This window comes from Zophobas morio, unplaced genomic scaffold (assembly GCF_036711695.1).
Source record: "Zophobas morio isolate AGI-343-1 ecotype UQ-CSIRO unplaced genomic scaffold, CSIRO_AGI_Zmor_V1 ptg000026l, whole genome shotgun sequence".
Classification (NCBI taxonomy): domain Eukaryota; kingdom Metazoa; phylum Arthropoda; class Insecta; order Coleoptera; family Tenebrionidae; genus Zophobas; species Zophobas morio.
Genome location: NW_026972131.1, coordinates 8,983,599 through 9,000,068, shown reverse-complemented (window position 1 = coordinate 9,000,068; position 16,470 = coordinate 8,983,599). Strand labels below are relative to the sequence as shown.

At 33.8% G+C, this 16,470-nt stretch overlaps 1 protein-coding gene across 1 annotated transcript in view; it reads left to right on the top strand.

The window, feature by feature from the left end:
• Positions 1 to 16,470, top strand: part of LOC135136274 (hillarin) — a 75,509-nt gene that overhangs the window by 5,980 nt on the left and 53,059 nt on the right. Inside the window, exon 2 of the mRNA XM_064065482.1 lies at positions 11,270 to 11,523. Coding sequence (XP_063921552.1) covers positions 11,270 to 11,523 — 254 coding nt within the window. The remainder of the gene's footprint in view (positions 1 to 11,269; positions 11,524 to 16,470) is intronic.

The window sequence follows — 16,470 nt, the reverse complement described above, 5'->3', positions numbered from 1 at the left end:
TCTTCAAAAATTTGACCTCTGAAAGAGTCAAAGAAATGAACTATATTTTAGAAACTGTTCCCATAGTTTATTTATAACTAAAACACATTTTTTTTTATTTCCACTTCAACTAATTAAAATATCGCTTCGTGCGTATAAATAAATAATAAACTAAGTTCGTTTTCACTTCCCTTCCCTAAAAAGCTGATGGCATTATCAATAAAACCGAAAGTGTAAAAAATACCGAAATTTAGGTCAATTGGGCAGGTTTTATAATTGTATTAATAAAGCAGTTTCTTTCTTTTTCCAATCATTCGCCTTTCAAATAAGAGAGGAGGCTGTGACTTTAAAAATATTTACCTTTCTACAACGTGGGGGTTTCACCTCCAATGCCATTTATTACGAATACAGCTGTTTGCAAATTAATGTCAATATTGTATTCGCATTGTAGAAAATTTATGGACCTCGCCAACAACGTCGGTGTTCGCAAAAAATTAACACTTCCATCATCGACCGACGGACGCATAAAAAAATGAAAGACGCCTTTCTTTTGTGCAAGAATCTTTGATGTAATCGAGATGTTATTGGGCAACAATAAACAACGCATAATCAACAAGTTGTTTGTGAACCTCGCTCATGAATATCTAGTGGCGACTAGACCTATCTATTTATAGAATATCTTGTAATAACAATTAAAAAGTCGCTTTCGTTATATTCCATCTTTACTCAATCATCAACAGATTGTTCGTCAGACGATTTCCTTGTATGGTCAACTGTAACTCGAACAATCACAATGGAATATAGGTTAAATTTTCAAAGTGTCGGCGCACCTTCTATGTCAAGGACGGCATTGAATAATATGTAGGAATAAAATTCCTCTATTTTAAATTATTCACACACAAATATTTGCCCACCGATTGAATTGATAACAAAACCAGTTACTGTATTGTTTCATTGTCAATTAAAAAATGCTAATTTGTATGGAGGCTGTTGATAGATCAATTTGGCACGTATACAGTGTGACAACATATTGTGGAAAATGGGTTGTCAGGTTTAAATCGAGTAAGCTGTGCAGTAGGCTAATTTCCTTACTGACATTGACATTGTGTGGCATATGACATAGTATATGCAAATGACGTTGCGTTAACGTGGAGCTCATGTGTCACGAATACAGAATGAGTCATACGTAAAGCGACTTTGAATACACACCGATTTTGAAGTGGCTATTAGCGGTAACAATCCCAAAATATTAACTGTAAAAACAAGATAATTATTTTTTTTTCTGTTCGAGGCTTCAAAGAGATATCGCGGTGATAATTTTAATGAATTCCAGTGTCGTTTCTAATTAATTTTTTTCATGTAGCATGACGGAATTTCTTTGAATTGTTAATAGTATCACTTTCTTTTTGCGGTAATAATATATGAGGTGTAGATGTGCTCCTTTAATTTCTACCAAGTTTACTTTGGATGTAATCATCCAAACATGTAGTCTGAACTACTAGTTCATAATTTATATGCAAATCCGATTTCTCTATTTTCTAGTTTTCTACAAATATAAAATTTTTATGTGAGCTTTACTGCGCTGCTGTAAAATTATGTGAATGAGCAAGTTGTTGTCGTTTTAGATTTACATCGTTTGGTTGTCAACGTCAAATAATGTCATCAAAATTATTCAAATTTTTTTGAAAATAAATCGCTTTTACTTAATAATGAAAAAGAATTGTATATATTTGAATAAATATTTTCCATTTTTTGACTGATATTTGTGGTCAGATACAAAATTATTACAACTGTTTTACTGTTTATACTCATAATATATTTTAAATTATTTTAAAAATAGTATAAGATCAAAAATATTGTCCTTGCCATTTCTATTGAAACACCATCTGTTGATTTTGCTTAAAATTTAGCAATTGGTAACAGCTTTCGATTGATTGACAACGGCTTTTAGTTAGAAAATTGTCTGAATATGAACGTTGCCAAATTTACGATTAACAAGTGGTGTTTCAATAGAAATGGCGAAGACTATATGTTATATATATAACTTAAATCATGGGTCAAGGTCCGGTGACTACTTATGTAATAAAAACTAATGTTAATTGGCAATCAGAAAAGACAATATCAAATGAAAAAATATGTAGCTAGATCAGTTTAAAAAATCACCAGATTTATTTAACATTTGATGTGTCGTCAGAACTTTTTTTGGGAAGAAATATTAATATTATTTATTTATTTACTTTTAAAGAAACATTAGAAAATATAGAAAAGATAAAATAACAAACTCAGTGGTAAAGAATAGTATAAGAGCAGAAAAAACTAAGTTTGGGAAAATAAATGCTTATAATTTGAAAACACCACAAGAGGAGTACAAAGTACATAGGTCTACAAAATCATGAGAGCATTTAAAACAGAAAACAGAGACTTTATAAACGAAGGCATAGACACTAATTCATGATATATCCACTGTCGATCCCTGCTTAGACAAATCATCAGTCTTGAAGAAAAGTGAATATGAAAAAATAGATCAGAATAAACAGACAAACCCAACTACCAGTAAAAAATAAGTACAGAAGTTCCTAATACTAAGAAGAACAGAATATCACGTAGTCCGAAAAATGTTCTCCCAAAGTTTTTTGAATACGGGGAAGATGTTTCAGTTAGACGAATTTGTTCAACAACTACTTAATAGTTCCATGAGGTTTTTCGAGTTTAAACTAAAAGTCAATGTTGAGAGCAAAATTGTAGAGGATCAAAGTGGCTTTCTTCTGCAAAGATCACAATCTATAGGAATAATGTATTTTTCCTTGAAAAAATTCATCTTTTTAGATCAAGAAGTGCATTTAGCCTTTATAGACCTGGAGTATATGACTCAGTACCTTGGGAAAATTTATCGGAACCACTTAGAGTCATGGATTCTGATTTAGTAAAGGTTGTACAGGAATTGGAAAAAAAACAGATCATTTATAAAATTAGGAAATCAACAGTTAGATCCATTTTTACCACGCCTCGTAGAGACTCCAAAGATGATGCAACTTATTCCCGTTATTGTTTAACGTTTTTGTGGAGGTTGTGGAGCAATGGGTATTTCGATAGGTAACAAATCTGTACACTTTGAGCTTTGACAATGCGAATATTAACCAGTAATGCTGTGACACTTACCATTTTTTTTCTAACACTAACATTTTAAACGGTTTCTATAGTGCATATGGACATGCTTGTTAATTTTGTCATAAAAACTAGGTTATTCTCTTAGGATACGTTGTCAAGGGTAACGTATCTTATAGCTGTTTAAAATACGTTTCAATATTCAAGCAAGGTTTATTGGTTTGTAACTTTTACATCAAAATTAAAGGTACGATATGAAAATACAAATCATATACCTTTTGAGCAGTCCTGATTTATTCCTGAATAGAGTTTTCAATATATGATTCCGCGATTTTTTAAGATTCCTACCCACCATATCGTTTCAAGGAGGTATTTATACATTGTAATATTCCGGCCATAAAGAAGCATAATTTCTCCGACTTTAAATACATTTCATTCAAATCAGGCATTTTGTTGTAGAACAAAGCATGTGCTACTCACCCTTTCATCGAGATAAGCTAAAATCATGTCTTCCGTCACTTCATTAACACCTTTTTCCTTTTTCCATTGTGTGAAAACCTCGTACACTTTCTCGTGCGCAACTTTTGATTTTGCAGGCAGAAATGTGGATCGCTTCTTTTTTTTTCAATATTTCATGCGGATTATTTTCCATTTTAACGAAAACATAATTTTTTCAATATTTTGTTGATCTATTACCATAGTATCCACAACGTGTTCCCCTAAGATTTTCATAGATAACTATCCGATATACACAGCCATATTACATAGCTTCCAATTACTTTGGGTTAAAAATGAATTTAAAAGCATTATTTGAAAGACTTTCTATTAGTGTTAGAAAAAATCTTAAGACAACACCGGTTTTATAGTTAGTTATAGTTATAGTCTATAAAACCCTTGCTGCCTTAATAGCCATTTGGGTTAACGACAAGTGATAAATAAAGTCTTATGTTGACATAGGCGTATCTCTTAACCTGATGCCAAGTTTTCAAAATAAAGTCGATATGAATACGTAACAACGACCTGTTATTACAGTATTTCACTAGTAGAGCTTTGTGATAGTGAAGACAAACTCCGAATCATAGAAAAACCTTTTTTTGATTTCTCTTGATTCCATAGAAATTTCCAAGTAACTATTAAATTAACAACAGATACAGTAGATAACAGTAAACTCGGCATTTCTTCCTTTCTACCGCGAAGGGAATTTCTACTCTACTAGAGTACAGTTACAGGTTTAATCTGTCAGGTTTTCTTACTTTTCTTCCCGATTTGGTCACCTGGATCGTTTTGTCATCATTCGTTGCGGATGTTGGTTCTGATCGATCATATAGTGAATTTGGACCGTCATGAAACAATTTTTCGTATTAATTTTCTATTTCTAATAGATATAACTTTTGTACAGGATGTACTAGGTCTAGGTGACCTGAAGAGGTTCTTAACTTAACAACTCTAATATTTCCGTCTTTGCCAGGAATTGTTTCTTCTGCTCGTGCTAATGCCCAAAATTCTCTTCTTTTAACCAGTTCGGATCCTCCCACCAACAAGAATCCAACAACCGTGGTGCTGTGCAACCTCTGGATGGTAAATCAGCTGGATTTATTGTACCAGGTACCAAATACCAATCAGCAGCGTTGGCCAGCTTGTGAATTTCTTCTATCCGATTTCAAACAAATGGTTTCCAGTTTTCAGTCAACTTAATCCAAGAGAGAACGGCTACAGAATCAGTTCAAAAATATGTAGGAATATCTTGACAGTTGAATGTTTTTTTACAGCAGCAAAAAGTTTGGCAGCAATGGTAGTAGCTAAAAACTCTAATCCTGGGACTGAAATCCTTTTAGTAGCGGACCACTCTCAGGTTTCTGTGTGAAAAACCATCTAGGCATACTCAGCGATGAAAGACAATTCAAATCGTTCAAACATCGTAAAAGAGATTCTTTTAAGTCTTCGGGAACTGGTGTAGTCCAGTTTAACTGCATCATCCAAGTTCTCTGAAGAAACATTTTCGGCAGTAAAAGTACAGGTGACGCAAATCCAAGTGGGTCGAAAATTTTGTTGGTGATGGTCAAAATTAGCTTCTTCGTGATGCAACTTGTTTCAAATTTTCTAGACAGAGGTGTAGAGTGTCATCATCTCTATTCCAGATCATTCCCAGTACAGAAGACATGTGTTTTTCTTCGTAAGAAGGGTCAAGTATCGTAAATTCCCATAATCGTAGGTCCCACTGAGCTTCAGCAAAAATTTCAGTAGCTTCTTTGATAAATTTTTGTAGCTCTTCTTGTGTGTCGACGCTAGTTACGCAATTGTCAACGTAAAAGGAGTTCCTCAACTTCAAAATGGTGTCTTCTGGTAAATTTACTCGTTTTTCTTTTAGCTAAGTGTTCAGGTGATGTTTGATAATTGCATTCAATAAGAAGGGACTGCATGTGAGGCCAAATATTACTCTGACATGTCGATATACCCTAAGCCTTTTATATCTTTGTCATACCATACAAATTTAAAAAAATGTCCATCGGATGGATGAAGACTGATTTGTAGAAAGGCTTTTCTTATATCAGAAATGACATCAATTTTTGATTTTGGAAAATTATTATTATTATTATTATTAAAGATAATTTCCCAACGCAGCAATCCATTAACAGGGAAAGTATAACAAGTAAATACGCAGACTTTAAAGAACTCAGATTAGACGATATCGACTAGATATATCTTGTTTAACTTTGACACCAGAATCAAATAAAAAGAAATGAAATATATTACAGATCTAAATTTTATAAAATGAAAATAAAAATAGAAATAAAAATGGAAGGAGAGAAAAAAAACACGTCTTAGTAGAAACAAATAAATTAATTAAATTAATTTTTAAATTATTTTCCGTATTCAATTAGAATATGTTTCAAAATATTTTGAAATTTATCATTAAAATCACACTCTTTTGATATTTTATTATATATCCTGCACATATAGATTAGGGGTGCTTTCATCAGCATATTAGTTCGACAAGGCGGACAATAGAAAGCACATTGGTGACGAATATTAGACCTAGGCACCAAAAGTTTAATTTACCCAATAACCATGTGCAATAAATTTCATAGTTTACCAGATTTAATATAAATCGCACTCCAAAAATTATTCTCCTTGTATTAAGAGAGTTAAGTTTGAATCTATTTAACAAATGAGTGTGATCACAACCTCTTACTGTATATGCTCCATCTTCCCGGAATGACAGAAACTTCAACAACATTCTCTGAATTGATTCTATATTTTTAACGTGGACTTCATAATATAATGGATGCCACACAATTGATCCATTTTCCAATCTGGTCCTGACAAACGCAAAATATAATGTTTTTAAAGTACGTATCTGTTTGAATTCTTTGCTGTTCCTGTAGACAAACCAATAAGCTTTATACGCCTTAGTAACCATGATTTCAATATGGGGAATAAACGTCAATGCAGTATCGAAAGTTATACCAAGATCCAAAACGGAATCTTTTCGTTGTATATATGCACCATTTATATTGTACTGAAAATTAATAGGCGATAATTTGCTAGTAAAGGTTACAACCAAACACTTCGAAAAATTTAAATACAAGCGATTATCCATACACCACTGATATATGTTGTCCACATCTCCTTGAAGGGCAATGCAATCTGACATAGATTTTATAATTTTAAAAATCTAATAGTCGTCTGCAAATAACAGATTTTCAGCTGAGACAAAGTTAGTGATGTCGTTGATAAACAGCAAGAATAACAGCGGTCCCAAATTCGAACCCTGAGGAACACCAGACGTGAGTGAAATTTTCTTGGACTTGTAACAGGGATAACTGACATACTGCTTTCTGTTAAACAAGTATGACCGGAATAATTGGAGTAAAGATCTGGAGAATCCAAAATTCTTTAATTTATCTAAAAGTAGGTAGTGATCAATGTGATCAAACGCTTTCTGAAAATTAAGATAAATGGCGTCGACTTGCTGTTTAGCATGAATTGCCTCACATGTAAATTGACTGAAGCAGGTCAGATTCGTAATTGTGGAACGTCTATTAATGAATCCATACTGCGAAGAACTTATATAGATACAATCTTACATTAGCATAAATATATTTATACAAAATTTTCTCGAATGATTTTGCAAAGTTACACATTAGGGAGATGGGCCGATAGTTCCTTACGTCAGCTGTATCACCTTTTTTAAAACCCGGGCAGATAATTGCAGTTTTGCAGATAGTTAGAAATGTGGATGTCTTAAGCATGAGGTTATAGACATAAAGCAGAGGTTGAACGAAAAGAGAGGCTTCAACAGGAAGCTGGGAATGCCATCAGGACCCATAGTGAGAGAGTTCTTGGAGTTTCTTAGCGCTTCACTAACATCCTCTCCTGAAATTTGTGTAAGAGTAACACAGCTAGACATACTGAAATTGTGTTCACCCCCTTGGGCTTTACTATCAGAGGAAACGTAAACGGAATTGAAATATTGAGCAAATGCATCCACAATAAGGTCTGGACTGTCTACGACGCGATTGTCATAGTGCATAGTACCAGGAATTCTTGACGTACCTCTCCTACTTTGGATAAATCCCCAGAACCGTTTAGGTTCACCTTGGATACTATTCTCAAAATTTAAGACATATTTTTATATGCATTATTTATGATACTATTAGTGTAGAAACGAAGAGCCTTAAACCTTGCATATGATTCAGTGGTTCTAAGTTTTTTATGTTTCTTAAATGCACTCCATTTTTGCCGTACTAAAACTTTAATTTCACCAGTAATCCACGGCGGATAATGACGCTTTGAACTAAGACGAGACTTAGGAAATTTAGGAACAGTCTCTTGAAATATCTCATTCAACAAATCATAAAATGTCTCACATGCTTCATAAAAAAAAATTGATTAGTAAAGAAGGTATCAAAGCAAAGTAATACCTTTTTCTAAGTAATGGTTCAGTGAGTTTTCTCTGACGGATGCGTCGAACACGGGTCGTAACTTAGTAGTACTTGATAATTTTACCACTTGAGGATGAGGTAAATAGTGACCTGAGGTACCAATCTCGCTGTCGTTAACCTCGTCGATTATACCTTGAAAAACTTGGTCGTATTCATTGCAATAGCCATCCTTTTCCAGCTTATTTATGAGATTGTCGAGTCTTTTCTTAGCTAGGTTCAGGTTATCATGTAGTGGTTTGTGTCCCTGAATCCATGGCATTGAGACTTCGTATCTTCCATTCGGTTGTCTCGTCACTGTCTTCTAAAAATTATCAAGGATTTCTTGTTCGTGCTCTTGGTTAGATTTCCGCTCTTCTGGATTTTCAATACCCAAAACATCAAGAGTCCATAAATCTGTCAATTTTGGTGATGTTAACAAAAGTGACAGAGCGACAATGTTGCATGATTTTTGTACATCTGGAGAAGGACTGGCAACTTTACCCACCAGAGTTTAGCCTACATTAGTTTTCATGGCAACTTGTTCACCACCGAAGAGTTTTCCTGCTATATCAGCACCGATTAAGATTTCGATGGGTGCTAGGCTCCTGTCGTTGATTGTGATGTTAATGTCTTGCAGTTCTTTCATCCATGGACCATTTCGTGTACCCAATACATTAGTATAAAAGACTGATTGGTCAATACTTCAAAATGAGTCTAACTTTTATCAGGATTTTCCAAATAGACACGATAGCAATTATGAAAAGTGACTTCAGATGAAAGACCTCCAAACAAACGATGAATAAGTTCTTCTGTTCTAAGGATTTCGTAACTCATTTCTTTGGCTGCTCCGGCTGCTGATATATGACCGGTGTGACCCCGTGTCAATAATTGCTCTTACTGGACGTGTGATATCTTTGCCCTTTAAATTGACCACTAATATCTGTAAAAATCCATCATAATATGTAGCGTTATTTGGAGTGTTGCACAAGCCTTTTGTTTGTGGAGCTTTTGAAGGTTCATCTGACAACTTTTAGGAGATTTCGAACACATCAAGGTTACGTGTTTACCTTCACAGGACTGACACTTTAGTTTGGCAGCTGTTCTACATTTAACGGCTATATGTCCAAATTTAAGCCAGGCATGACAACGTCTTTTTTCCAACAGAATTTCCTTTAGCTCAGTAAGAGATTTCTTCTTAGCTTCTGGGAAGTCGGGGCTGTAGTGTGTTTCGTGGCAAAATAGGCATCGCAGTTTACTCGTATTCTTTGTCAACAATCCTGTAGCTGTAGGAACGTTTTTGGAGAATCTTTGCGTCGTAATTTGTCTCCAAAACCAGAAACGGCCAGAGCTTCTCGTTCTTCGCTTTCAACTTTTTTGCGCAAAAAACTCATGAGTCGATGTAGACGCACCTTTGAACTACCATCATCGTTAAAACATGTTGATCTTTCCCAAATTCTTAGCAAATCTTCTGGAAGGCATGAGTCGACAACCAGTCACGAATGTCACCACCAAATTTTCTAAATTCTATCTGAGGGTACTTTAGTTGGAGTTTAGAGCAACTTTGAGTGCAACACGATGATGTGCTCGGTGTGTTTTTATTATTTACTTTCCTTTTTAGAGCTGAGAAGTTACACATGTACTCATCTATTTTTGTCATCTCAGAATCCAAGTGGACATCTGTAGGGTCTTGATCAAGTAACAAGTCGAGGTATCTCTGATCTAACTGACTAACATTCCGCATTTTTTGTTCGAGAACTTGTATATTGCTTCTTACTTGATTCATGTCTGGATTTTCTTTAGCGAGAAGTTCAATCGTTTTATCGAAAATCTTGGTAAATGAGGTTCTGCGTAGATCCAGGGTTGTTATGATCTTCTCCATGTTTTGAATATTGTCACAAGAGCTCTATCAAAGAGGAAAACGGCTATTCCCCCGGGGCCTCCAATTGATATGGATACGTAATGACGACCTGTTATTACAATATTTCACTAGTAGAGCCTTGTAATAGTGAAGACAAACTCCGGATCATAGAAAAACCTTTTACGTCCATAGATCATTGCTGTAGGTTTAGTAATTTTTTGATTCTACTTTTTTTCATAAAGGATTCTAGTTATGAATTATGTAAAATTGTGCATACGAAGACATTCTTTCTTAGCGATTGCTATAAAATTCATATACATTTTATATGTTATCCTATATTCCATTAAACCGAATTGCCTCCTATAGTATCCTGGTTACTTATGACACAAATACCAATGTGTACGGCGGTGGTAACTGAACTTTATTAGAGAAGTCAACGTAAGTAATAAATTGTGACAACCTAGAGAAATTGTTTCTAACTGTACCTATTTTTTTAACTCTGCTAGTAACAAGAAGGGATAGTTTTCTGTGAAATTGTAGCAGCCTATCGTATATACAATAGTACAGAAGAAAGTTCACCACACTTAACTATTGTTTTAAAAATGAACAATAATTTTTCTCATAAATGTCTAATTTCATGCAAACATTACGTAATTTTTAATTTTTTAACATTGTCCCAGATGTAATCAGTCCGTGATGACGCAACATGCCAAAGTATGCCACGAATTCCGTATCGAATGAATCACAATGGCTGAACTGACCGAAATGACGAGTATTTTTACAACGTTTACCGACGTTCCTATAGCGTAAACCTCATCAATAGGAGTCGGTTTAGTAGGCAGTCATATCGATTCAGCGTTTCGAATTCTCACAAAATCAATTTCCCGCCATTTAAGAAAGCGTAGTATACAAATATGTGTTTACTACGTTAGTAGCGTTCGACACGATAATTATAAAAAACCTAATAAATCACCACGAAAAATCTCAAGCCTTAGGCCTTCTACATGCCAACTTAAGACACACACTGATCCTTAACTCTCTCCACATCACGAGATACATCAATTATTACTCGCGAAATACCAATTTTTGTTGTAATTAGGCACTTGCTCGGTGCGCTTTCACGAAGCATCAAACAGTCGCAGATTTTCTTTGGAAATTTGGGCCTACAATAGAAAGTGCGTTCCCACAATTATTCGGAACCCTGATGACGCAACATGCGGGAGAAACTTTCATAAACCGACCTATTCCAAGTGCGGCTGTTCTGATATTTTCTAAAAATTCTTGCATAAAATGGAGCTAGACCTGTATTCACTTTCCATGGTTGCACAAATGCCGAATTAGCATAATCCACAATAAATGTATTACGTAAGGGACATTGATGGAAAGTTTCCTTTTCTTGCAGTCCTCCACGTTCGCACCCACCTCAACGGCGGCTACCACCAACAGTCGTCGCCGCCGGGATACGGGAACGACAGGCACTCAGGACCACAGTATAGTCCCAACTCGTACCATCATCACAACAACCATGGAGACTCACCTGGGTATCAGTACGGGCGTTTCGACGCCAGCGCCCTTCACATAGCACACGCCCTTAAGCAGACGGAGCTGCAAAAGGCTTATCGGATGAATAGGGAAAAGCCCATCGACTGTTATTTGGTGAGTGACCTGGGAGTAGTGTGGTTAAAAATTTAAAAATTGAAAAAAAGAAAACAATCAATAGGAACACTATTTCCTTCCTTTCGCATAAAACTGCTGTAAACTAGTGTTATTGTAATAAGAAAATCAAGTGAAATAATAGACACAATGCCACACATAAAACATAAGACAAGTCCATAAAGTGGGAAAGCTATTGGTATGCGTTTACTATTACTTATTCACACAATTTTATTGTCCTGAATAACTGCTGACACCAAAGTAACAATAATCTCCGCACTGCGGCAGAGACTACAGCTATTAAACCACGTGGTGACAGGTGACAGAAGAAAACTCATTTCGTTCATTAATGTTGTAGAACATACTCCCACTTGAAGAAATTTGCAGATTGACTGTTATTATCTTTTACATTATTTATGCAACACTAATTTTACTGACAAGTTACTTTCTACATGTGTCAAACGTGAAATAAGCGATCAACGAAGTGGTGACTTCAACAGTAGATTAGAAAAGAAACCCGTCCGAATAAAGAATCGTGTGGAAAATTTCGTAGAAAATGACTAGTGGGCACCCGCATCTGTTTTTGCTTAACAAATTTATGATTAGATACTAGACGTATCCAGTATTGTAAAAGGAGATAACAGCCAATAGAGCCACTTTCTTGATTGCTGTTAATGACTTATAGGTGTCGTAAATACGTGTGCAATAAAATTACAATGAGTTATTCATATGAGATGCTGATGCGTGGTTTTTTACTCGTAAAAGACATTGATTTCATTCGTGTGTATGAGTAGTAGGTTGAACAAAAGAATTATTCGAAACACTGTTTTTATTTGCAAGTAAATATGTATATTGTAAAGAATTTTACTATGAAGCATGAATTTGATTAACTTACCTTAATAAAATATGTCAGGTAAGGAATAACTGTATTTTTATTGTCATTAATAAGTACATCAATTTTTTGCAAGCTTTTAATAGTTATTTATAATAATAATTGTTGTTGTTAATAGAAATCTTTAATGTGCTACTTTGCCTTTATCGTGTAATAAGTACTTAATTAATAAAAAAATTGTGTAGAGAATAATAAAGGTAAAAAAGAAACTACAATTAATTTACATTACCGTTTTTAAATTAAAAATTAACTTGGAAATCTAAGTCATTTCTCGCGTTTGGAAAAATTACCTTTAGAAAGCCATCCATTACTCAGTCCAAATACCAGTTCATTACTCATTAAGTCATTACTTAAACCGTCCCTACTTTTTTTACTATTTATGTAGTACAAAACATGTTATAATATGATGTACTTATATAACAGGTCAAACTGCCTGTTCTCGTTTCAAAACAAGAGTCAAAAGACTTTTTTAAAATTGTTTTCGACATTTTGATTTTCTACGCCAGACTTGGAGATAACACTTCTTGACAGTAATTCTTTCATTGGTCAATGACCTGTTATTTTTTCTATGTGTAGCAAATGTGTTTTAAATTTTAAATATACACAAAAGGAAATCACAAGTTTATGTTTCCACTACATATTTTGAAATACGTATACATATAAATTATGATTTTACAAGGTGAGTCAGTCTGGTATTCGTACCTATTTATCACTGGAATTACCTACTAAAACAAATTTAACTTGTGACATGCCAAATAGTATGATTTGTATTATTTTGTGAGAAAAGTATTGTTTCGTGTGCTATTTACACAGTAACGCTTTGAAATCATCTATTTTCAGACTCGTAGAAAAGTTAATAATGATATACTTAGTACATATTAATAGAGTAATTTCAGTGTCGGATTGTGCCGCTGGGAAACAGTCTACTTATTATAATTTTTTTTTGATACAACACATTTTTCATATATACAAAATGTTACAATTATAAATGCAATAAATTTTTACTTCCAAAGAATTCGACTATAATCACGTACAAGCAACAGCGGCCGCATAAAAGAAAATGAAATTTGATTGATTCTATATCCTTAAAACAGAAGAGTGGACGCACTGATTACTACAGCAAAACAATGGGAAAGTTATTTTGGATGGGGAGCTGTTGGAATTGTAATAAAATTGTAATAAAAATTATTTGCTGTGTGACAGTAATTTCCGAGTAAATGGGGCAAACCGTTCTTGATTTACCAAAAAAAGATGTAAGGAGGATGCGAACGAGATTCGAACCTCATTAGAGCAGCTTATTTGAACGCTTGACAGCTATAACGCAGTTGTTCGGACACGCGAGATATCAGTTATATAGAACACGCAGTGAATATTGAAGAAACATTTTTATAAAATAATTGTCATTAAAACTAAATGCGAATTCGTGAACTACAAATGTAGGAATATATGATTTTATAAAGTTTAAAAATATTTATTGTTACAAATTTTGACGAGATGCATACAATATTTGACAATAAACGGTCCGGTAGTTTCGGAGATTACGTGTCTAATAAAAATGGATACACACATTAGACATACAGACACATAAAAGTGGCCGAAGGTCTGATGGACTAGATTACTTAGCTTTACGGAAGCAAACAGTCAATTATTGTCGTGAACTTTTTTTAATGCATTTTTTTTCGTTTCACCCCAATTTTAAGGTTATTTTTTAAAAAGTTGTGAATTTCTAAAGATTTTGACCATGATTCCAGCGGATCCATATAGAAACCGCCGACTTTTGAGATTTTTCTAAAAAAAATTAGAAAAATTGGTAGAAGGTTATTTCAATAGAACTTCCCTCGCCCCTGAAGTGCAGCCAAATAAATCCCACTGCTCTGAAAAATTATCATTTTTTGCGATTTTTGTTTTCTGATAACCTCTATAAAGTAAAAACCAGTGGCGTAAATAACGTTCCCGCACCTTATTTGACTTGAATTTTTTCTTCAAATTTTATTTTTTTTTGTTCCTTTTGAAGTTTAAATTTATTTTTCAATTGTTCAACATTTCAATTGAATTTCTAGATTTTGCAATTTTTCGATTTGAGTTTCTCGAATATTCAATTTTTTCGTTTCAGTTTTTTATTTTCTTTATTTTTACAACTTTTCAATTTCTCAGTGTTCCGATTTTATAATTTTTTGTTTTTTCAATTGGAAATTTCACGAGATTTCAATTTTTACTTTTTCAATTTTTGGATTTTTCAGTTTTTTACATTAGGAGTACAGTCCAAAATTATTGAATAATAATAGATTGACTTTATGTTTTTTATTATAGCTCTTGTTTTTTGCGGCAAAAAAATGTCGAAAAAAACTAGGTATAATTGTATATAAAGAAAAAAAAAACAAAGATTAAGCCCCACCCACCAGCCCGGATCTCAATTGTGATGAGTTTTTCATTCCTAATCAGACCGAAGGGCGGAGTTTAATTGTAACATCAATATTTCTCTAAAAATTCTACCCTTCTTTTAAAAATATATTTCACGTGGTAATTTCTTGTGGAGAAATGAGGATTTTGCAACTAAACTCCGCCCTTCATCTCACGATGAATAAAATATTCATCACAAATGAGACGGGGTGGGTGGGCGGGGCTTATATTTTGTCCATTTTTTCTTAATATCCGAAGTCTTCTTTTCCCAACAAGAAACTGAAAACATGTTTAATTATCCTGTTGTTGAAAGAAAATTCTATGTATTAAAAAAAAATAAGCCCCACCCACCCGCCCCGATGTCAATTGTGATGAATTTTTTATTCGTTGTTAGACCGAGGGGCGGAGCATAATTGCAAAATACATATTTCTCTATTGATTTGAATGATTTGGTCTTCTCAAGACAGAGGACTAAAATTATTAATTAAACCACAATCGATTAAAATGTTATATATCTCGTGGTGGTAATATAAAGTTATTATACCGTGTGATTTTTTTGCGAAAATTTGCACGTTAAGCAAAAAAACTGAAAGCGGATTCGTATACTACAAGTACAGGAGTATATTTTTGTATAACATTCTACTCATTTTAAAATACGGTTCATTGAAATGACGTCACCATTGGTGGGGATGATTAGCCAAATTTTGGCTAGTATTTAACATACATACAAAATTTGACAACAATCGGTCCAGCAGTTTCAAGGATTACGTGGCTAATAAAAATGGACACAGACAGACAGACAGACAGACCGACAGATAGACAGACAGACGGAAATGGGAGACTACTTTTTTCGTATTGAAGGGGTCATGAAACGTCGAGAAAACATAAACGTGGTAATTCGTTAGATAGATTCGATTACTATACTTCGTTAGCTTACGATCGGGAAGTAAAAAACATTTTAATGTAAAAATTTGTCTGTTTTCTTAAAAAAATGATAAAACTCCTTACAATAAATGAAAAAACAAAATGTGGAGTGAAACGTACCATTTTACTTACTACATACTAATTTGCCTCTTTTCTTTGGTATTATATTTAATTTTATTTTATTCCTGCATTTGTGATTCATGAATTCGTGTGGAGTTTTCACCCTAGATATCCAGAAAAAAAATTGTATAATAGTTTAACTTTGAAATTGTAAAACCGAATGCTCCGAAAACTTGCAAGCTTTTTAATATTAGTAATAACGTCTTCTGTCAAGTGGGAGTGGCACTAGTAATAAAACCTAGGATTTTAAACATTCCTGTGAATATATAAAAACCACGAAGTACATTTTTAAAATAATTGTATTTTGTGAAACAAAAATTAATAAAAATGTTCCTTTTTATCTGCAAAAAATGTATACTGAGCGATTTTGACGCCACTGTAAAAATTGCTATATTTCAATTAGCGATTTTCGAAAAACGGTAGGAATTTCTTAAGAAATGAAGCCGAAAATGACATCTGGATATCGAAAGCTAGAAAAAAATGTATTGAACTATTTTCAAAAGTAGTTGAAAAATGGAAAATGTTAAAAGTGCCAAAATCAGTCTTACCTTATCAGATACTAGCCCCGCCCACCCCCCCTCTTCTCATTCTCACGACTAATTTTATTTATGTTC